Source organism: Oncorhynchus masou, chromosome 12 (assembly GCF_036934945.1).
Source record: "Oncorhynchus masou masou isolate Uvic2021 chromosome 12, UVic_Omas_1.1, whole genome shotgun sequence".
Taxonomy (NCBI): Eukaryota; Metazoa; Chordata; class Actinopteri; order Salmoniformes; family Salmonidae; genus Oncorhynchus; species Oncorhynchus masou.
In genome coordinates this window covers 38,078,171-38,102,281 of record NC_088223.1, presented here as the reverse complement: position 1 = coordinate 38,102,281, position 24,111 = coordinate 38,078,171, and the positions used below count along the sequence as shown (strand labels likewise).

General features: G+C 47.3%; 1 protein-coding gene across 1 annotated transcript in view; it reads right to left on the bottom strand.

Annotated features, from left to right (window-relative positions):
• The window catches only part of LOC135550031 (microtubule-actin cross-linking factor 1-like), a 264,531-nt gene that overhangs the window by 146,176 nt on the left and 94,244 nt on the right, over positions 1 to 24,111 (bottom strand). The window contains 2 exon segments of the mRNA XM_064980467.1: positions 2,550 to 2,639; positions 14,422 to 14,483. Of these exon segments, the coding sequence (XP_064836539.1) occupies positions 2,550 to 2,639; positions 14,422 to 14,483 (152 nt within the window).

The window sequence follows — 24,111 nt, the reverse complement described above, 5'->3', positions numbered from 1 at the left end:
CACACACAGTAGCTCTCTCACACACACACACAGTAGCTCTCTCACACACACACACAGTAGCTCTCTCACACACACACAGTAGCTCTCTCTCACACACACACAGTAGCTCTCTCACACACACAGTAGCTCTCTCTCACGCACACAGTAGCTCTCTCTCACACACACAGTAGCTCTCTCTCACACACACAGTAGCTCTCTCACACAGTAGCTCTCTCTTTCTCACACACACAGTAGCTCTCTCACGCACACAGTAGCTCTCTCTCGCACACAGTAGCTCTCTCACGCACACAGTAGCTCTCTCTCTCACACACACACACAGTAGCTCTCTCACACACAGTAGCTCTCACGCACACAGTAGCTCTCACGCACACAGTAGCTCTCTCTCGCACACACTAGCTCTCTCTCTCGCACACAGTAGCTCTCTCACACAGTAGCTCTCTCTCACACACACACACAGTAGCTCTCTCTCACACACACACAGTAGCTCTCTCACACGCACACAGTAGCTCTCTCACGCACACAGTAGCTCTCTCACACGCACACAGTAGCTCTCTCACGCACACAGTAGCTCTCTCACGCACACAGTAGCTCTCTCACGCACACAAGCTCTCTCTCACGCACACAGTAGCTCTCTCACGCACACAAGCGCTCTCTCTCGCACACAGTAGCTCTCACACAGTAGCTCTCTCTCTCACACACAGTAGCTCTCACACAGTAGCTCTCTCTCTCACACACAGTAGCTCTCGCACAGTAGCTCTCTCTCACACACACAGTAGCTCTCGCACAGTAGCTCTCTCTCTCACACACAGTAGCTCTCGCACAGTAGCTCACGCACACAGTAGCTCGCTCTCGCACACACAGTCTCTCGCGCGCACAAGCTCTCGCGCGCACAAGCTCTCGCGCGCACAAGCTCTCTCGCGCACAAGCTCTCTCGCGCACAAGCTCTCTCGCGCTCAAGCTCTCTCGCGCACAAGCTCTCTCGCACACAAGCGCTCTCTCTCGCACACAAGCGCTCTCTCTCGCACACAAGCGCTCTCTCTCGCACACAAGCGCTCTCTCTCGCACACAAGCTCTCTCTCGCACACAAGCTCTCTCACGCACACACACAGTCTCTCCCGCTCTCTCACGCACACACACAGTCTCTCCCGCTCTCTCACGCACACACAGTCTCTCTCTCCCTCTCTCATACACAGTAACACACTCTCTCACACACAGTAACACACACTCTCACACACAGTAACACACACTCTCACACACAGTAACACACACTCTCACACACAGTAACACACACTCTCACACACAGTAACACACACTCTCACACACAGTAACACACTCTCTCTCACACAGTAACACACACTCTCACACACAGTAACACACACTCTCACACACAGTAACACACACTCTCACACACAGTAACACACACTCTCACACACAGTAACACACACTCTCTCTCACACACAGTAACACACACACTCTCTCTCACACACAGTAACACACTCACTCTCTCACACACAGTAACACACTCACTCTCTCACACACAGTAACACACTCACTCTCTCTCACACAGTAACACACTCACTCTCTCACACAGTAACACACTCACTCTCTCACACACAGTAACACACTCTCTCTCACACAGTAACACACTCTCTCTCACACAGTAACACACTCTCTCTCACACAGTAACACACTCTCTCTCACACAGTAACACACTCTCTCTCACACAGTAACACACTCTCTCTCACACAGTAACACACTCTCTCTCACACAGTAACACACTCTCTCTCACACAGTAACACACTCTCTCTCACACAGTAACACACTCTCTCTCACACAGTAACACACTCTCTGTGGTTGAAATGTGAGGTGAATGTGTCACACAGATAGTAAAAGGAGAATCAGCGTCTAAATCAAGAGGTGGGCAACTCCAGTCCTCGGGAGCCTGATTGGTGTCACACTTTTCCCCCATCCCTAGAACACACACCTGATTAATCAGATTGCATTCTAAACTGAAGATCATGATTAGGTGATTATTTGAGTCAGGTGTGTTAGCTGGGGCAAAACTGTGACACCAATTAGGCCCTCGAGAATTGCCCACCCCTGCTCTAGGTGGACCTAGTCAGCAGTCTCATGTTAGTCCACCCGTCTGTCAGTTACAATGAGTCATGTGCTCCGGGAAATGAGTCATCATGTGCTCCGGGAAATGAGTCATCATGTGCTCCAAGAAAGTCTCTGGCTGCATCTGAAATGGCACCCTATCCCCTACATAGTGCACTACTTGTGAGCAGGCCCCATTGGCCTCTAGTCAAAAGTAGTGCACTATAAGGAATAAATGGTTGAGATGGGGACACATACATTTTCCTCACTGTAATATTGACATTATTAGACAACAATGTTTTAATCAACCCGAGTTCACTTCGAGGTCTTCCTCAATGTGAGGGAGGGTGTGTCGCAGGGTCATGCCCCGGTACACAATGTAACGGGCATGACAGTGTGTGTGATGGTTGTCGAGGTGTGAAGGTTGGTGACCGGGTGTGTGTGTGTCTTACCAGGGTGACTCCAGAGAGGACCTCCAGGAGGGAGATCAAGTTGTGTCCATCTCTCAGATCCTCGTACAGGTCTGTGATGTGCTTCCTCACCTGATAGAGAGAGGGAGAGAGAGATTAAACAACTCAGAGGTTGAATGGCTGCTCTTCCCAGATGACCTATGCCGGTTGTCACCCACAGCACCTGGCCTACAGCAGAGCCTGGACCTGCTAGAGCAGTACTGGGCCCTGGCAGTAAACCCCCATAGCACCTGGCCTACAGCAGAGCCTGGACCTGCTAGAGCAGTACTGCCAGACCTGGGCCCTGGACCTGCTAGAGCAGTACTGGGCCCTGGCAGTAAACCCCCACAGCACATGGCCTACAGCAGAGCCTGGACCTGCTAGAGCAGTACTGGGCCCTGGCAGTAAACCCCCACAGCACCTGGCCTACAGCAGTACCGCCAGACCTGGGCCCTGGACCTGCTAGAGCAGTACCGCCAGACCTGGGCCCTGGACCTGCTAGAGCAGTACCGGGCCCCCTGGACCTGCTAAACCCCACAGCACAGACCTGCAGAGCCTGGACCTGCTAGAGCAGTACCGCCAGACCTGGGCCCTGGACCTGCTAGAGCAGTACCGCCAGACCTGGGCCCTGGACCTGCTAGAGCAGTACCGCCAGACCTGGGCCCTGGACCTGCTAGAGACCAGGGCCCTGGACCTACCGCCAGACCTGGGCCCTGGACCTGCTAGAGCAGTACCGCCAGACCTGGGCCCTGGACCTGCTAGAGCAGTACCGCCAGACCTGGGCCCTGGACCTGCTAGACCAGTACCGCCAGACCTGGGCCCTGGACCTGCTAGACCAGTACTGCCAGACCTGGGCCCTGGACCTGCTAGACCAGTACTGCCAGACCTGGGCCCTGGACCTGCTAGAGCAGTACTGCCAGACCTGGGCCCTGGCAGTAAACCCCAAAAAGACTAAAATAATGACTTTCCAGAGAAGATCCAGATCTCAGGGAATTAGACCAAAGTTCTCAATTGGTACAAAATATATAGAGTACTGTACACACTACAATTACTTAGGTTTAAAAATAAGCTCAACTGGACACCCTAATGAGGCAGTGAATCAACAGAGAGAGAAAGCACGCAGGGCATTCGACGCCATTAAAAAGCCAATTCAAATTGAAATACCTATTAAAATGTGGCTAAAACCAATTGAATGTGTCATTAAACCAATTGCACTTCATTGCAGCGAGGTGTGGGGTCCACTTGCAAAACAAGATTTCATCAAATGGGACAAACACCTCATTAGAACCCTGCATGCAGAGTTCTGTAAGGTTCTCCTACACGTCCAGAGGAAAACTACAAACAATGTATGCAGGGCAGAATTAGGCCAATATCCACTAATTAAAAAACTCAAAAAAGAGCAATTCAGTTTTGGAAACATCTAAAATACAGTGACCTCCCCTCATATCATTACCAAGCCCTGCAATGCCAAGAGCTGAGCAAAGAAAAGAGTCCCCTCATCCAGCTGGTCCTGAGTTCACAAACCTGTTCTACTAACGCACTGAAGCCTCACGACCAGAACATCCAATCAATCAGGGTAAACCAAATTACAACACAGTCAAAACAAAACTATATTACTTATTGGGAAACACAAACACAAAGCAAAATGCAGTGCCATCTGGCCCTAAATCAACAGTACACCGTGGCTAAAAATTTGACCATGGTTACTGATCAAAACCTTAGAAAAACCTTGACAAAGTACAGGCTCAGTGAGCACAGCCTTGCCATTGAGAAGGGTAGACACAGGAAATCCTGGCTCCCCGTAGAGGAAAGGCTGTGCAACCACTGCACCACAGCAGAACCTGTCTCCCTGTAGAGGAAAGGCTGTGCAACCACTGTCTCCCTGTAGAGGAAAGGCACAGCACCACAGCAGAACCTGTCTCCCTGTAGAGGAAAGGCTGTGCAACCACTGCACCACAGCAGAACCTGTCTCCCTGTAGAGGAAAGGCTGTGCAACCACTGCACCACAGCAGAACCTGTCTCCCTGTAGAGGAAAGGCTGTGCAACCACTGCACCACAGCAGAACCTGTCTCCCTGTAGAGGAAAGGCTGTGCAACCACTGCACCACAGCAGAACCTGTCTCCCTGTAGAGGAAAGGCTGTGCAACCACTGCACCACAGCAGAACCTGTCTCCCTGTAGAGGAAAGGCTGTGCAACCACTGCACCACAGCAGAACCTGTCTCCCTGTAGAGGAAAGGCTGTGCAACCACTGCACCACAGCAGAACCTGTCTCCCTGTAGAGGAAAGGCTGTGCAACCACTGCACAACAGCAGAACCTGAGACGGAGCTGCATTTCCTGACAAAATGTCAAAAATATAAAACAATTAGAGTGTCATTTTCCCAAATTTGAAACCCTTATTCAAGGTTTCAAAGACCTCTCTGATGAGAGTAGGCTACCTGTCCTGTTGGGGGAGGACGCAAAGAGCTGTGGGTTGGCAGGGCACTACATTGCTGCCTGTCATAAGATGAGGGGCAGTGTCTGACAGACCAATCGACCTGCACATGTCCTCTACTGTATACTTATTGTTATTGTAAGCTCTGGCAATATGCACATTGTTACATCATGCCAATAAAGCGAAATTAATTGAATTGAGAGAGAGCGAGCGAGCGAGATGGGGAGAGCGCGAGCGAGATGGGGAGAGAGCGAGAGAGCAAGAGGAAAAGAAAAACAGAGTTAATTACATATTCATCTTGTTCATCTCAGTTGTTTGCATAGCATTGTTGACATAAGCAATGCTCCTAGGGACCCTAGTTGCCAGGGCGACAAACACTGCGCTCCGACTGTGACCCCATGTGGCGTCTCAGGGCCGAGGAGTCCGGGGACAACCGTTGGCACGGCGACTCAGCAGCTTCGGCAGGCCTATTTCGTCACCCTTTGTGAGAAAGTGGGCCATCTTCTCAGACCCTGCTGATGGACTCCCAATGACTAGGCGAAACAGCTCAGTGCTAAGAACCAGGAATTCAACAACAAAGAAAGAGGGAGAGAAAGGAAAGGAGGGACTGGGCATTTAGAGAGAGGAGACGGAGGCTAATTACTGTCTCATTCACAGCTGACCATGACTTGTGGTTTAACCAGAGGCAATGGAGCCGTTATAGAGAGGAGAGCAGAGAAATACAGAGAGAGACTTTTTGTCCTACTTCCATGAGACCTCCTCACTACACTGAAAACACCTCGCTACCCTTAAAAACACATTGCAAACCATCACAACCTCCACACAATCACATTACAAAATGTACATACAAGAGAGAAAGAGAAAAAAAAAGAGCGAGAGAGAGAAATAGAAAAGAGAGAGAAAGAGGAGAGAAAAAAAAAGAGAAAAAGGCTGAGGAAATGAGGATGGCAGGAAAGAGGTGAACATGAGGAGAAGCAATAAAAGAAAGCTGAGTGAAGGGGGGCAGTTGAGTGTGATAGAACATGACGAGGCTTCTAGAAGCCCGGGATTATGTACTAGCAATTCATTATAAGGAGAGTGACTGATAACAGAGTAACATATTGGGAGAGAGAAACAGAGAAAAAAGAAAAGCAGTGTGAAAGACAGGAGTCCTCTGTGTGAACACACGGTGCTCGTCAAAGTAGCCCCATCACAGACCTGAGAGAGATTAAACTACCCACGGTGCTCTTTGGTTACTTTGGCGTGACTGACAGCTGAAGGGCAGGGGCCAGTGGTGAAGGGGTGTGTGTGTGTGTACACTGACCTGACTTAAATTCTCGGGGTTAAGGGTTTGATTAAAAACTGTCCTTGTGGCCTGGGTAAAACTGGGTTGTGGCTCGAGCCATACTCGGTCTAGACTAATCTCAGCACCCAGAATCATCTTAAAATGGTCACATGAGCCTGGGCCAGGCTTTTAGCGGCTCACATTCACAACACATATATATGTTTGAGGACCACTGTGCAATATTACAGAACACAGCACACGGTACAAGCTGTAAAAACACAAAACACTTCACTGCATTTCAAATCGTGAAGCTGCAATCGCGTAAATTCCACATTCTGCCAGCAGAGGGCGACTTGCGCCTTTTAATCCGAGGAGCCGACCTGCGACAGAAACAAACGGGCCTTCTCTATGTCCTGTTGGTCAACGGTCAGCTCTCCTCATGGGTGTATCTCAATAGTCTCGGACTGGAAATAGAGTCAGAGTCTCTAGAAGCCTAACCCCACACACAAGGAGAGAGGAAGCCACCGAGACGTTTCCTCACATCCTTCTGTTGCCCTGCTCGCTTCCTTTATTCTCTCCTTCCTTTGCAACCACGCTCAGTCCCCTGTTCACGCGACACCTCTCCCTCGGTCTCTCAATGCTCTCTGGCTAATAAACACACTCTATCCATCGATGTGTGGAAGGTTCGCCTCAGTGCGTGATGGTCGTGGGTGTTGAAGAGTTGATCGTGTGTTAATTAGATAGGTATCATGAGGGACTGGAAATGATCTCTCTCTTTTAGTGTGTGTGTGTTGGGTCATATTCATTCCACTTAATGGAACTACTTCTCTGCCTCTATGATTCAATGCATGTCTTCCCTATTCAACCGATTTACATTCCATTTTGCCGCCACTTCTTGACACGGGGAGTTCCGAAGTACGACACGTCCATGTGTTGTAATCATAAATCGGTGAATCACAGCCCAGCTTTGGGATACAGGGAGAGAAGCCTGGTCCCAGATCTGTGCATGTTAAGGGTGGCAATGACCAAAGGAGTTGGATAGAAGGCACAAACAGATCTCGGACCAGACTACCGTAAACAGTGTTGGGGGTTGATAAAACGGGCAAGCAGTATCTGGGTGTTGTTCAGTCAGCGGAAAAGTCACGGTTGGTTACTCGCAGCGGTCAGCTCCACTGCTGTGCTACAGTTAGAGTGGTGCCACCCAACGAGACAGTGCACCTGGGTCTCTCTCTCTCACACACACACACACACACACACACACACACACACACACGTCTCTTTGTATGCGAGGCTGAACTCGTGTTTTTGGGGTCATCTGCACTGAGTGTACAGAATACCTGCTCTTTCCATGACAGACTGACCAGGTGAATCCAGGTGAAAGCTATGATCCCTTATTGATGTCTCTTGTTAAATCCACTTCAAATCAGTGTTGATGAAGGGGAGGGGACAGGTGAAAGAAGGATTTTTTTAGCCTCAAGACGATTGAGACATGGATAGTGTATGTGTGCCATTCAGAGGGTGAACGGGCAAGACAAAAGATTTGAGTGCCTTTGAACGGGGTATGGTAGTAGGTGCCAGGCGCACCGGTTTGTGTCAAGAACTGCAACGCTGTTGTTTAAAAAAAAAAACGCTCAACAGTTACCAAGAATGGTTCACAACCCAAAGGACATCCAGCAAACTTGACTCAACGTGGGAAGCATTGGAGTCAACATGTGCAAAGCATCTCAGTGGAACGCTGTTGTGAAGACTTAAGGGGGGATGCGACTCAATATTAGGAAGGTGTTCTTAACGTTTTGTACACTCAGTGTATATTGGTGCACTGCACACTCTGCTTCTTCTGTTGAGATCCACCAAAAGGCACTAGTATCCACTGTCATCTTCCGTCCTCTTTCTGCAACTAAATGTCTCCATGTGCCACAGCTCCCTGCCTTGTCCGGTAAAGATCTACTGTGTGTGTGTGTGTCTAAAGGCTGGTTCCCAGACATGTATTAAGCCAGACACTGGGAAGCCAGACCCAGCCAATCAGAATGAGTTTTTGCCCACAAAAGGAATTTCTTACAGACAGAAATACTCCTGTTTCATCAGCTGTCCGGATGGATGGTCTCAAACCATCCTGCAGGTGAAAAGCCGGATGTGGAGGTCCTGGGATGGCGTGGTTAAACGAGGCCGGTTGGACGCACTGCCAAATTCACTAAAACGACATTGGAGGCGGCTTATGGTAGAGAAATGAATATTCAATTCTCTGGCAACAATTGCACGCTCTTTCAAAACGTGAGACATCTGCGGCATTGTGTTGTGTGACAAAACTGAACTTTTTGGAGAGAGTGGCCTTTTATTATCCCCAGCATAAGGTGCACCTGTGCAATGATCATGCTGTTTAATCAGCTTATTGATATGCCACACCTGTCAGGTGGATGGATGATCTTGGCAAATGAGAAATGCTCATTAAACGGGGATGTAAACACAGTTGTGCACAAAATTTGAGATAAGCTTTTTGTGCGTATTTAACATTTCTGGGATCTTTTATTTCAGCTCATGAAACATGGGACCAACACGTTAAATCAGGGGTATTCAACTCTTACCCTATGAGGTCCGGGGCCTGCTGGTTTTCTGTTCTGCCTCATAATGAATTGCACCCACCCGGCGTCATAGTTCTAAAATCAGATCCTGGGTAGAACAAAATGCAGTGGCACTGGCTTTGAGGTCCAGAGTTGAGTTTGAGGGCTTTACATGTTGCGTTTTTTTTTAGTCCACGACTAGGTTTAAAATCGGTGTCTGAAAAACCAGCCCTAGTTATGACACTGCATTCCTGGCGAGCTGTCAACACAGGTCCCAACAGTTTGTGGTGAAGGCAGTGTTTTATATGGATGTGTGTGTTTGATCTGTACACACACGCTGAGAGGCAGCCATACACCCGGACCTGACCACATGACGGCACACACACACACACCTGTCTGTCAGCTGATATAAACATGGGTGCAGTCAGGTAGATCGGCGTGATGTCAGTGAATAGCGGGAGCCAAGACAAACACAGGAACAGGTAGACTGACTGGCTTGTGTCGTCACCTGTCCCGTCTGTCAGCCTCTGCTGAACAGCCACGAGCTCTGTGGCTGTGTGCTATGTAAACACCTGCGCTGGGTTGGACTGTCAACGGTATTAGACACTAGACTGATAGGACAGGATTATAAAGGAGCCTGGATGATTCATTCTATGCCGGACTACAGTAGACGAAAGACGTATCGCTTTGGTCTTAGTCTAAGACTGCACAACATGTCCTGCCACGAGTCAATTAACTTACAGCGTATTCGGAAAGTATTCAGACCCCTTGACTTTTTCCAAGCGTGTGTGTGAGTGAGACACGAAAATGTATTACAAATGAAAAACTGAAATATCACATCTACAGAAGTATTCAGACCCTTTACTCAGTACTTTGTTGAAGCACCTTTGGTGGTGATTACAGCCTCGAGTCTTCTTGGGTATGACGCTACAAGCTTGGCACAACTGTGTTTGGGGTGTTTCTCCCATTATTCTCTGCAGATCCTCTCAAGCCCTGTTCGGTTTGATGGGAAGTCTTGCTGCACAGCTATTTTCAGGTCTCTCCAGAGATGTTGGATCAGGTTCAAATCTGGGCTCTGGCTGTGCCATTCAATGACATTCAGAGACTTGTCCCAAAGCCATTTCTGAGTTGTCTTGGCTGTGTGCTTAGGGTCGTTGTCCTGCTGGAAGCTGAATCTACACCCTAGTCTGAGGTCCTGAGTGCTCTCGAGCAGGTTTTCATCAAGGATCTCTGTACTTTGCTCCGTTCATCTTTCCCTCGATCCTGGTTCTTGGTCACCTCCCTGATCAAGGCCATTCTCCCCCGATTGCTCAGTTTGGACAGCCATCTCTAAGAAGAGTCTTGGTGGTTCAAAACCTCTTCAATTTAAGAATGATGGAGGCCACTGTGTCCATGGGGACATTCAATGTTGCAGAAATGTTTTGTTACCCTTCCCCAGATCTGTGCCTCAACACAATCCTGTCTCGGAGCTCTACGGACAATTCCTTCATACCTCATGGCTTGGTTTTTGCTCTGATATGCACCGTCAACTGTGTGACCATACATAGAGAGGTGTGTGCGTTTTCACATCATGTCCAATCAATTGAATATACCACAGTTGGACTCCAATCAAGTAGCAGAAACATCTCAAGGATGATCAATGGAAACAGGATGCATCGGCCCTCAATTTCAGGTCTCACAGCAGTGTCTGAATACTCATGTTAATAAGGCATTTCTTTGTTATTATGGGGTATTGTGTGTAGATTGATGAGGAAATACGAGTTCCTGGAGAATCCCAGTGGATATTTATGTATATCAATACAGGAGTCATTAACCCTGTCATTTATTTATCGCCGCAAACCATATATCCTCTCTTGGAGTCATCTTTCTGCCTCTATCCTTCTCGCTCTCCTTAAGTCCTCTTCCCCTCCCTCATCTCCACCTCTCTTTATTTAATGACTTCCCTCCCAGACAGTGAAAGGTCTCTGCTCTCTCCAACTACAGTAAATAAAATTCTCCTTAACGCCAACTGAACATTGTCTAATGCTACAGACAGTGGTGCCGGGCCAGCAGTGTGTGTACCAACGTTGGTGCCCCTCCTCAGTCCGTCTGACCGACATACATTACAGCGTGGAAATACGCAGCGCACCAGAGAGTTAGGAGGTCAGACGCCCCATTCCACAGTCATGTGGTGGAATGCCCAGTCTATGTGATCTACGTCTGCGGTGGTTTCAGGTTTACACGTCATGCACATGTACAGTGAAATGCCTTTCTTGCAAACTCAAAACGCAACAATGCAGCAATCAATAACAACGTAATAATACAACAAAAACTAATCAGGAATAAGAATAACACCGTAAATAAGTAAACAAGGATACTACAGGGTCAGTTCCAATGTGCAGGGATACTGGCGTGGAGGTAGATGCACTATATATACAAAAGCATGTTGACACTCCTTTAAATGAGTGGATTTGGCTACTTCAGCTACACCTGTCGCTGACAGGTGGATGAAATTGAGCACACAGCCATGCAATCTCCGTAGACAAACACTGGCAGTAGAATGGCGTGACTGAACAGCTCAGTGACTGTCAACATGGCACCGCAATAGAAAGCCACCTTTCCAACAAGTCAGCTTGTAAAATGTCTGGCCTGCTAGAGCTTCCCTGGTCAACTGTAAGTGCTGTTATTGTGAAGTGGAAACGTCTATGAGCAACAACTGATCAGCCGAAAAGTGGTAGGCCACACAAGCTCAGAGAACAGGACCGCCAAGCGCTGAAGCGCGTAACGTGTAAAAAAAAAAAACAGTATTTCATCGATGGCAACACTCGCTAGAGAGTTTCAAACTGCCTCGGGAACAAACGTCAGCACAGTGACTGCTCGTCGCGAGCTTCATGAAATGGGTTTCCACGGCCGGACAGCCTCACACAAGCCTAAGATCATCATGCGCAATGCCAAGCGTCGGCTGGAGTAGTGTGAAGCTCACCACCATTGAACTCTGGAGCAGTGGAAACGCATTCTCTGGAGTGATGACGGACAAATCTGGGTTTGAGAACGCTACCTGCCCCAATGCATAGTGCCAACTGTAAAGTTTGGTGAAGGAGGAATAATGGTCTGGGGCTGTTTTTCATGGTTCAGGCTAGGCCCCTTAGGTAAGGTGAAGGGAATTCTTAACGCTACAGCATACAATGACATTTTAGACAATTCTGTGCTTCCAACTTTGTGGCAACAGTTTGGGGAAGGCCCTTTCCTGTTTCAGCATGACAATGTCCCTGTGCACAAAGCGAGGTCCATACAGAAATGGTTTGTTGAGATCAGTGTGGAAGAACTTGACTGGCCTACACAGAGCCCTCACCTCAACCCCATCAAACACCTTTTGGATGAATTGGAACGCCGACTGTGAGCCAGGCCTAATCACCCAACATCAGTGCCCGACATAACTAATGCTTGTGGCTGAATGGAAGCAAGTCCCACTAGCAATGTTCCAACATCTAGTGGAAAGCCTTCCCAGAAGAGTAGAGGCTGTTATAACAGCAAAGGGAGGGACAAACTCCATATTAATGCCCATGATTTTGAAATAAGATGTTCAACAACCAGGTGTCCACTTACTTTGATCATGTAGTGCATGTATATGGGTAAGGTGACCACTGGTGGAAAAAGTACCCAATTGTCCTACTTGAGTAAAAGTAAAAGATACCTTAATAGAAAGTTCAAGTAAAAATAATTTCAAATTCCTTCTATTAAGCAAAGCAGAAAGCCACATTTTCTTTTTTTAAATTGACAGATAACCAGGGGCCTGCTCCAACACTCAGACACCATTTACAAACGAAGCATGTGTTTAGTGAGTTCGCCAGATCAGAGGCAGTAGGGGTGTGTGAATTAGACCATGTTCCTGTCCTGCGAAGCATTCAAAGCGTAATGAGTGCTGTTGGGTGTCAGGGAAAATGCGTGGAGTAAAAAGTACATCATTTGCATTAGGAATGTAGTGAAGCAAAAGTAGTCCAAAATATAAATAGAATGGAAAGTACAGATAACACACACAAAAAAAGTACTTCCCACCACTGAAAGTGACCAGGCATCAGGATATAAGAGTAGCAGCAGCTTGTATGTGAGTGAGTGTGTGTCGGGCCCTGTGAGTGAGTGAGTGTGTGTGTGTGTCGGGCCCTGTGAGTGAGTGTGTGTGTGTGTGTGTCGGGCTCTGTGAGTGAGTGTGTGTGTGTGTGTGTGTGTGTGTGTGTGTGTGTGTGTGTGTGTGTGTGTGAGTGTGTGTGTGTGTGTGTGTGTAGGGCCCTGTGAGTGAGTGAGTGTGTGTGTGTGAGTGTGTGTGTGTGTGTGTGTGTGTGTAGGGCCCTGTGAGTGAGTGTGTGTGTGTGTGTAGGGCCCTGTGAGTGAGTGTGTGTGTGTGTGTAGGGCCTGTGAGTGAGTGTGTGTGTGTAGGGCCCTGTGAGTGAGTGTGTGTGTGTGTAGGGCCCTGTGAGTGAGTGTGTGTGTGTGTGTGTGTGTGTGTGTGTGTGTGTGTGTAGGGCCCTGTGAGTGTGTGTGTGTGTGTGTGTGTGTGTGTGTGTGTGTGTGTGTAGGGCCCTGTGTGAGTGTGTGTGTGTGTGTGTGTGTGTGTGTGTGTGTGTGTGTGTGTGTGTGTGTGTGTGTGTGTGTGTGTGTGTGTGTGTGTGTGTGAGGGCCCTGTGAGTGAGTGTGTGTGTGTGTGTGTGTGTGTGTGTAGGGCCCTGTGAGTGAGTGTGTGTGTGTGTGTGTGTAGGGCCCTGTGAGTGAGTGTGTGTGTGTGTGTAGGGCCCTGTGAGTGAGTGTGTGTGTGTGTGTAGGGCCCTGTGAGTGAGTGTGTGTGTGTGTGTAGGGCCCTGTGAGTGAGTCTGTGTGTGTGTGTGTAGGGCCCTGTGAGTGAGTGAGTGTGTGTGTGTAGGGCCCTGTGAGTGAGTGAGTGAGTGTGTGTGTAGGGCCCTGTGAGTGAGTGAGTGTGTGTGTGTGTAGGGCCCTGTGAGTGTGCATAGAGACAGTGTGTAGGGCCCTGTGAATGTGTGTGTAGGGCCCTGTGAGTGTGAATAGAGACAGTGTGTAGGGCCCTGTGAGTGTGTAGGGCCCTGTGAGTGTGCATAGAGACAGTGTGTAGGGCCCTGTGAATGTGTGTGTAGGGCCCTGTGAGTGTGAATAGAGACAGTGTGTAGGGCCCTGTGAGTGTGTAGGGCCCTGTGAGTGTGCATAGAGACAGGGTGTAGGGCCCTGTGAGTGTGTGTAGGGCCCTGTGAGTGTGCATCAGTCTCATTGCTTGGGGATAGAAGCTGTTCAAGAGCCTGTTGGTACCAGACTTGATGAACCGGTACCATTTTGCCGTGGGGAAGCAGAGAGAATAGTCTATGGCCTGGGTGGTTGGAGTCTTTAACCATTTTCCAGGCCTTCCTACCAGCCTGAACATAACGGAGTCAGTGCTGGAGGCAGGGCTCATTCAGCCCTGTGTGGAATATAACAACTCATTCAGAACTACCATCCTAGCTCATTCATTTCTACGATGGTCTAAGTCGTGATACCTCTGTGTGTGTGTGTGTGTGTGTGTGTGTGTGTGTGTGTGTGTGTGTGTGTGTGTGTGTGTTCCCCACCAACCCCCAAAATGATGCTGCGATGCAGTACCGTACCTTGATGAGATGTTTGTTGACCCATTTCATGAAGGTTTTCTTCTGCACCCGGTCTCGCTCATCTGGAGCAGAGGGAGGGAGGGGAAAAGGAGAGTTCATTAAACAACAAGTACAGCGTCATTCCTCACCTCTGTATTATTTACAAGGACGGCCCTGAAACATCTCTGTACCGAGGCTGTCTGGGAGCGCAGCGTTCAACCGGATTTAACCAGGCAGCGCTCTACTAAATGTATTTGTCTGGAATGGAGGGCTCAACAGTCATGTCTGCTGCCTTGGTCGTTTCTGGGAGAATTGCGCCTCGTCACACCTCTGTTTTGTAAGGGCGCTACGTTTGTTGAGTGTTCGTGTCACCGCAGCTCGTTTGTGACACTGCAGAAATCTCCATATGGACACAGCATAGGATGCATGGTACATACGCATGAACCCCCCTCCCCTCCCCCTACCCCACACGCAGGCACTCCAACAAAAACACACGCACACCATGACTCAGTATTTAATAAAGCAGAGAAAAGCCGCCTATTGAGCTGGTCGATCCCAGCTGGAGCTGCAGAGACTGGGCCAGGGGTCTTAGCACAATGCAGCAGCCTCCCAGCTTATTTCCTTTGCCGCCTGTTCTGAGCTCAGTCCAGACCACGTCACGCTGCTGTTATCTCCTCCCCCACGTGGAGCCACTACCCCTCCTCTCCGGGTCTCTGTGTATGACATGCAGATGGGTGGCTTTGCTTTTCCCGTCTACCCGTTCATATCTGACTCACTCCATTGGGACGCCTCTTCCCGCGTTCCCCTGGTTGTTACTATCAGGCCATGTTCGAAAGGATATACGTTGAGGAGCTATTTAACAGCTTACATGAATTGAACCACGAACCAAAGGTCACATTCCAATCGTATATTATACCGCCTATAATGAGAATATATCATATTTGGCTATATTCACACTTGTCTTTTCTAGCATGGCCAACTAGTGACTGCTTTCTCCCCTTCTCTGCTCCAACCAATCAGAGAATAGTCCCTGCTGGTATTTCCCCGACTTGACCTTGATAAACTCCACTGTTGATGAGGTTGCCAAGGTGACACTATAAACAGAGTCGCTATGTGGGGGGGAAGATATGTTGTCTCACTTCCTCTCCCCAGATAGGCCTACATACATCACACACACACACACACACACACACACACACACACGTTCCCATTACAGTATGTAAACACAAGTGGTCTTAGTGAGCTTCTATATCAGCATTGAGGCTCTTTGTGATAATGACAGAGTGATATTTTAGTGTGGAAATGCAGGTCAAATACCTGAACGTGGTCAAACCTAGCGGGGCAAGGTAACACTCTATATGACTCATTATGGTATTTTTACTCCGGGGGCACGCCCCAGGCACACATTTGAACACAGTCTTGCTAAATAGTTTCAACAGAAAAGCATACCTTCGTTAACAAACCTGCCTGGTAAGCTGGCCTAGCCGGCTCAGCGGTAACACATGGCTTTCTTTGTGACATTTAGGTGAGGCTGTCTTCATCAAAATCGGCTATTGGTGACAGTATATTAAACAAGCATGGCGCCCCCGAGAGTTTGACATGGGAATTAACATGATACCCCACATTGGCAACTGCCTGTGGAAACGCATGTCCATTGCCAAGGGCAGAGCCTGTACACCAACAGGGTTGACTGTGTGCTGTGTTTGTATGTGTGACAGCCACGGAAAGGCACGCATTCCACCACACAGGGAGGCATTGTTCAGCAGTATACACCCCTCAACACCATCCAAAAACAAAAACAAACACACACAAATAATGTGCACACACACACTACTAGAGTGAGTCTTCACACTGTAAACATTGGTCGATATAGTGCACAAATAGCTCAAGATGTCAACAGTACACCACACACACACTACAATATAGTTTACAAAAATATAAACGCAAAGTAAATTGTTGGTCCCATGTTTCATGAGCTGAAATAAAAGATCCCAGTATGTTCCATACTCACAAAGAGCTAATTTCTCTCATTCTGTGCACAAACTTGTTTACATCCCTGTTAGCGAGCATTTACCCTTTACCTGACAGGTTTGTCATATGAAGACACTGATTAAACAAAATGATCATTGCAAAGGTGCACCTTGTTCTGGGGACAATTTTAAAAAAACATTCTAAAATGTGCAGTTTTGCCGAACTACACAATGTCTCAGATGTCTCAAGTTGAGGGACCATGCAATTGGTATGCTCACTGCAGGAATGTGCACCAGATCTGTTGCCAGGGAATTTAATGTTAATTTCTCTACCATAAGCCGCCTGACGTTTTGGAGAATTGGACAGAACGTCCAACCGGCCTCACAATCGCAGGACCACGTGTAATAACGCCATCCCAGCACCTCCACATCCAGCTTCCAACAGCTACCCGGGCAGCTGATTAAACTGTGGGTTTGCACAATGACCACTGGCATGCTGGAGAAGTATGCTCTTCACGAATGAATCCCGGTTTCAACTGTACCGGGCAGATGGAAGACATGACATTGTGTATGGCATCATGTAGGCAAGCGGTTTTCTGATGTCAACGTTGTGAAAAGAGAACCCCAATGGAACCACGGGGCAATGGAAATGGGAGTCATAAGCTACGGACAACGAACACAATTGCATTTTATCGATGGAAATTTGAATGCACAGAGATACCGTGATGAGATCCTGAGGCCCAATGTCGTGCCATTCATCAGCTGTCATCACCTCATGTTTCAGCATGATAATGTACGGCCCCATGTTGCAAGGATCAGTGCACAATTCCTGGAAGCTGAACACGTCCCAGTTCTTCCATGGCCTGCATACTCTGACATGTCACCAATTGAGCATGTTTGGGATGCTCTGGATCGACAGCATGTTCCAGTTCCCTCCAATATCCAGCAACTTCACACAGCCATTGAAGAGTGGGACAACATTTCACAGGCCACAATCAAGCAACCTGATCATCTCTATGTGAAGGAGGTGTCATGCTGGGTGAGGCATAAGGTGGTCACCAGATACTGACAGGTTCTGATCCACGCCCCTACCTATTTTCTAAAAGGTATCTGTGATCAACAGATGCACATCTGTATTCCCAGTCATGCGAAATCCATAGATTAGGGCCTAATGAATTTATTTCAATTGACTGATTCCTTTATATGAACTGTTACGTTTATATTTGTTTTATTCAATGTACAAAACACAGGACACACACGGTGACATCCTAAATGCAGAAAAACATTTATTGAGCCTATGTAAATAACACTTAGCTGCTATACAGTGTACAACACATGCATACACTACACATACAGTCTCACACACTGACCTGCACAGCACATGATGGAGTGCAGGTGGGCATTGAGGCTGGACTCGTTATGGTAGTCCCGCCACATCCTTCTTTTTACCCTTCTATCCTTCTGTATTTCTCTCCTTCCTCTTTCCTTCACCCGGCTTCTAAAGCCACTTCCTCTTCTCTCTCCCAGTGCACAAGTCCACATGTGATTCCAAAGTCAGGCGGCAATGTAACCGAGTCACTATTCCGCAATCCCAGAACAAGAGTAGCCTCTCTCAGAGGAAGTCCACGTGTCTTATTCCAAGCCAGGGAGCACACCAGGGAGAGGCAAAGTACACAAATTGCTATTTCAGTTTCCACAATGACAAAACAAGAGTATTCCAATGAATTTGATTCTCCCAAAAACACTTATTGCAAGGACTAGTCTCCCCGCGTCTCAGACAAGTAGAGGGATTTATTTCTGGGTTGCCTCTTTCTGCCTGTCGCTCCCTTGTACCCACTCTCTTTCCGCCGCTGCCATTTCTAAACTCCTAGCCAGCCCTCACTGGAGCAGTCACACGTGTGTGTCAAAGTCACAGGCTGCCCCCTCCCCTCCGGCAAATAAAGACCGCCCCTCCAACCCCTCCCTCTGGTTCTTCCACTCTCGTTGTCTCGCACTCCCTCGGTCACTCCTGTCCCCTGCTACTGCGCTGGCCTGAGGCACGGTCCCTCGTTCACTCTACTCCTGGTGCAGGACAGACACCTTGTGCTCTAAAATGCAGCTGTTGAGCAGTGGCTCTGCAGACAAAGCAGGTTCAGAGCTGCGGTTCTCTCCCTCTCTCTTTCAAAGTATCTTAAGGTTGCAGTCCTCTGGTTAAGGTGTGTATGCTGTCAAGACGGGGCAACAGCAGGTTGAGGAAACTGTCTGCCGTTCACAGTTGGAAATAAGAGGGGTTTTCCTTCTTCAGTCTTCCAGAGCAAAGGAAGTAAGTAGTTGTAGAGAGAGATTGTTCATCAAACTCTGGTTGAGGCAAATAATAAGGAAGTCAAAAAGAGAACGTGCTGAAGTGTCCCTTTATGATGATGTCATCCACTCAAGCAATCAAGCAAGCAGCAGACTACAGTGTTTAGATTCCAGTCTGTTGCCATGTGAACACACACACACACACACACACTGCGCTCTCTAACATAAACCAGACACTGCTAGCCCTAGACTGTAACCAACATCATTTACAATCTTTTTCTTTCCTCTTTCTAGGCCTGGGAACAAAAATTTGCCACAATCCCAGAAGAAACCCCCTGGCTGTCCATTGTAGAGCCCCCGTTCTGAGCCAATGAGTGTTTTGTGTGTGTTTAAGACCACTCGTCTGATCACAAAATGATCTGCTGAGCTTGTGATGTCATCTGATGAGACAGAGACACAGAGAGAAGCTACTTCAGATAATCATAATAACCTGAGTAGCTGCCTTGGTCAGTGAGAAAATGATACAAATATGTTTTGGGTCAGGACTGTAGTGTGTATGAGGAGGTCTATTGGAGAACTGTCCAGATCAGATTTCTTGACTTCTCTCCAGGCGGGTACAATGCAGATTGGGCACAACACCAGCTAGCTACAAGTGAACAAGATGCATCTTGAGCTGAGAGCCACCGTCCCCTGACACCTTACACACCCACGAACAATCACCGAACGGGACAAACACACACTTTAGTCTCGGCAATCTAAATCCCCAGCGTTGACTCATCCTTCATTGTAACCCTACTGATAGCTACTCTGAGGAAAAATATACTTTCTATATCTGTGTTACGTGGTTGTCCCACCTAGCTATCGAAGATGAAAGCACTAACTGTAAGTCACTCTGGATCAGTGTCTGAAATGTCAAAATGTAGCCCCCTTTCCTATGACTAAGCATTCCCTTGATGCAACAGCATTTCCAGCTAGCCAATTCCTACACCCCTTCAAATCTGTCGATGTTGCATAGAGCGTCTCAAAACCTTTCACAACGCTAGCCCCTACAATAATTGTCATGTTTCAATTTAAAATGCTGGAACAAAATCAATAGTTGAACTGAAACAGAGAGTCAGCAAAAACAGCTGCAACAACCTGGCTTCGTAGAACAACAGCGTGACGGCATATGAACATGTGACCGAAACATTGACATTATCACTGGGAGTCTGACAGTCAAGGGTGACATCACAGTCTGTAGTTTGTTATGGAAATACTAAAGACCAGGTAAAAACCTATAGTTTTGCATACAAAAGAGCTGGCACAACAACAACGCCTAGACGGCCCCAACAAAAGCAGTGATGCACGCGCACACACTCGTGACACACAACGACAACACGCTCCGCCGGAAGAGTCCACACACACACGCTCCTCTCCTCCTGTCGATGATGCGTCACTCAAGTAACCGTGTTTCTCTCCTCCAATAGTGACCTCTTTACTCTCTCCACATATCCAATCCTCCTCATCTCTCGGTCTTTTTTGTCCTTTGCCTTTCCCTCTGCTCACACCATCCTTGTTTTCAAGAGGACTCTCTCCTCGGTTTTTAGAGCGAGAGCGTTGTTCAGCCGCTCCGTTTCTCCCCCGGCCCTCCAAACTATAAATACCAGGCAGAGCTTACGCTCTTAATACCACGCAGTATGCTTATCCCTCGCTTCCTCCCTCTCTTGTCATCACGTCTAATCTCTCCTCTCCTCTTCTGTCCGCTTCTCCCCTCAGTCTCATTCAATTAAACAGAGGAAGTCCCTGCTCCACCAAATCTTCTCCTCCTGTTGTCAAATCTTATTTTTACATTTCACTTTCTCTGTCGTTAAAATGTCAGAGTTCACTCTCCTTCTCCGTCAGCAGTGGCACATCTCCCTCCCTCTCCCATCAATCCCCCTACATCCTCTTTGTTATGAACGTATAAACCAAATAAAAACAGAAAATTAACTCCTATAGCAAATCTAAAACAACCAGACCAACATTTGAAGCGATATTCCCCAAAATATCCAGCTGCAATATTCACAAATATCCAAACCACTCCTGTATTGGGTAACAGGTTTTGAAAGAAAGTGCTGATATTTCGCTCCTGGCTGCTACGTAATCCCCCCCCCCCCCCCCAGTTACCAGGGCCCCCGGCAGCCCTCTGGACGAGCAGTCATCAGATTAGCACATATTGAATTGAGGCTCCTTGTGATTTATGAGGACTCTGATATTGGGCAGTGTTAACCTTAAGAGGAGATACTGTGTATCTACGTACGGGATACGCTGCACTATAGGGACGCAGGTTGTTTGGGGTTATAAGGTTGTGTTGCAGGTTGTTTGGGTTCATAAGGTTGTGTTGTAGGTTGTTTGGGTTCATAAGGACGGTTATGTCTGCTGTCGATTAGTCAAAACATACACAGGTGTGGTCTTTGAACTAAAACTATGTCCTTGTCAATGCCCTTTTTCATTATGGTGGAAAATAAGTATTTGGTCACCTACAAACAAGCAAGATTTCTGGCTCTCACAGACCTGTAACTTCTTCTTTAAGAGGCTCCTCAGTCCTCCACTCGTTACCTGTATTAATGGCACCTGTTTGAACTTGTTATCAGTATAAAAGACAGCTGTCCACAACCTCAAACAGTCACACTCCAAACTCCACTATGGCCAAGACCAAAGGATACTTCAGGATTTTGGCAATGAAGCCCTTCATCTCCTTCCCCAGAGTCAGATGAACTTCCTTTAGACATTAAAGTGGTATCCACAAGTTCATCCGACTCTGGGGAAATAGATCATCCCGACGTATCCCTTTAATAATAATTAATAAACAAAATGGATATCAGTAAAATCACTAACTAATTGGCAGGTCTGCCATTACTTATTACTTCTGGACACTATCATCATCCTCCCTCCTCATGAGGGAGAGACATTAGAAAATATCTTCAAGGTATGTGGGGTTTTTGGTAACAGAATTACAAGGCAATGTTTTTTTTAACTTACAGAAGGTAAAACATTTTTCCAAAATGAAATATGTGATATTAGTTGGCAGGGTTCTATACGTCAACATTATTGTGTTTTAATGCATTTCTTATACCTTAAGACTTATTCTGGTTTTGCAAGACCCCTTTTTCCAGATATCTAATATTTAAGATGGAAATGGTTTAAACATATGCCTTAATTTTCCACACCCCCCCTCCCCCCAAAAAAACAACCTTCGCTTTCATTTGACACCCAATTTGATATGCTCCTACTGTATGAGCTTCACATATTGGTGCTCATGGGCCCTTTTACATGGAATAGCCCCTAGACATACACACTCATGCAAGAGCACGAACACACAGCTCCCCACCCTGCCCATCACTCTGCTGTGCCACGTCTTGCTTGCTGCTGCGGCTAAAAATAAAGCCAGTGTGCCAGCGTCACAAACACACAGCTCTGTATCAGTCGGTACCGCACTTTAGCAAGCCGAAACACGCAAGCCCGCATCACACAGTACCACCCACTCATAGCCCCAAGAAATGGCACACAGCACAGCTTTCCTATCCAGTCCCTTCAGATAGATGGTGATAGTAGGTCCCTGTATAAATAGGAAGTGGCAGTAGGAAAAGGTCACTCTTTCCAAGGCATCCCTGTAGAACACAGAGTTGGGCAATACCTCTCTGTTCCTCCCATCATCCCAGACAGTCCTGTCACGCTAGATATTATACTCCTGTGACTGAAGGATATCAATTAAATCCTCCAAACAATTGGCAGAACGTCCTTGCCAGTGGCCACTGTGGTCCTTTATGGCTAATGATTAATAACCTCATCAGGATCGGACACTTTTTTTCAGTTTTCGCCTAAAATGACATACCCAAATATAGCTGCCTGTAACTCAGGCCCTGAAGCAAGGATATGCAAATTATTGGAACCATATGAAAAGGAAACAATTTGAAGTTTGTGGAAATGTGAAAGGAATGTAGAAGAATATAAACAATAAATCTGGTAAAAGATAATACAAATGAAAAAAAATTTAACGTTTTTGTATTGCATTTCAAAGGCCATCATGTATAATTCCAGCCCAGCTGCAATTTTGGCCACTAGGTGGCAGCAGTGTATGTGCAAAGTTTTAGACTGATCCAATGAACCATTGCATTTCTGTTCAAAATGTTGTATCAAGACTGCTCAAATGGGCCTAACTGGTTTATTAAGTGGCCTATTCTCGCATTAGCCACTATCAAAGTCACTTATCATTGGGATTATAGATTGTTGGACACAGACCAAATGTGATGTTTCCCATATCTTGTATTAGGCTTTACATTGAAAGGATGTATGCCTCGTACAGGACTGCAACGGAACAACAACATATGTGTCATGGCGTTTACCCTCAGCATAAAATCAGCCACATGACGGGACTGAGTTGCTTGTCACCAAAGTGACTTTCTGTTCACTGCATTAGGTGACACGATATTACAAAAAGCAGACTTAAAAACAGCCATTAAGAGACTTAACTGGCCACCTCATACAGTTCGCGACAAACGAGAACGTCCACTCCAATGAAATTGATTTGAATCAATGGCACATGACAGGTAGCAGCCACACTGTGAAAAAGGCCAAATAAGGAGAACTGTGCCAGAATGACTCACACCGGTAGAGATCCAATCAGAGAAACACTGTCTCAGTTTAGAAGAGAATACACAACTAAATTAAGACTAGCTAGCAGATAAAACATTTGCTCTCTGAAAAGTAACACGTTTCCCAAACTGAAATCTAACAGAAAGAAGCGACATACTGTCATCTACATTAAAACCCCCAAAACATTGACTTAAATGCTGATCATCCCCTCCTTCCAATGCCAACCAGCAACACAGCAGTGAACAAGATATCATGTGAACACAAGACACGCTAACAAGAGACACCAAAAAGGGAGAAGTCTAAAGAGGAAGTAGGAAGCCAGGAGTGTCACTGCGAACACCCTCCCTCTCCTTATCTGAGGAGGATAACGAGGCAGCAGCGACAGAAGGAGATGAGGAGCATCCCCCCCCAGCCCTATGTGCTTTAAGGAGTATATATATACCTGGTGTAAAACGAGGGGTACGCCGTCGGCGGTAGAACCACACCACGGCCGCAGTGAAGAAGTGAGCAGCCACCACCAGGATGGGCGTGACGACCACCGGGTCCATGAGCAGGTCCATTGCTAATTAGCCACTTATGTGCTAACTGACCCAGAGTCAGTTTGTTCGTCAAAGAGTTCAACAAGAGAGAGTGACCACTTCCAGTGTCCAATGCCAATCTCAGGTCTGTCCTAAGACGGGCAGCAACAAGCTACCGGGAAGAGTTTTGAAGTTTCTGCCTCAGCCTGTTAGAAGCATCGTCTCGTTTCTCTCCTTCCTGTTCTCTTTTTTTGCTGTGGATAATAGTCGGCTGTTGGATAACCTTTTTTCTCCAACTTTTCCTCCTGAACACGTAGCCTCAATGCTGA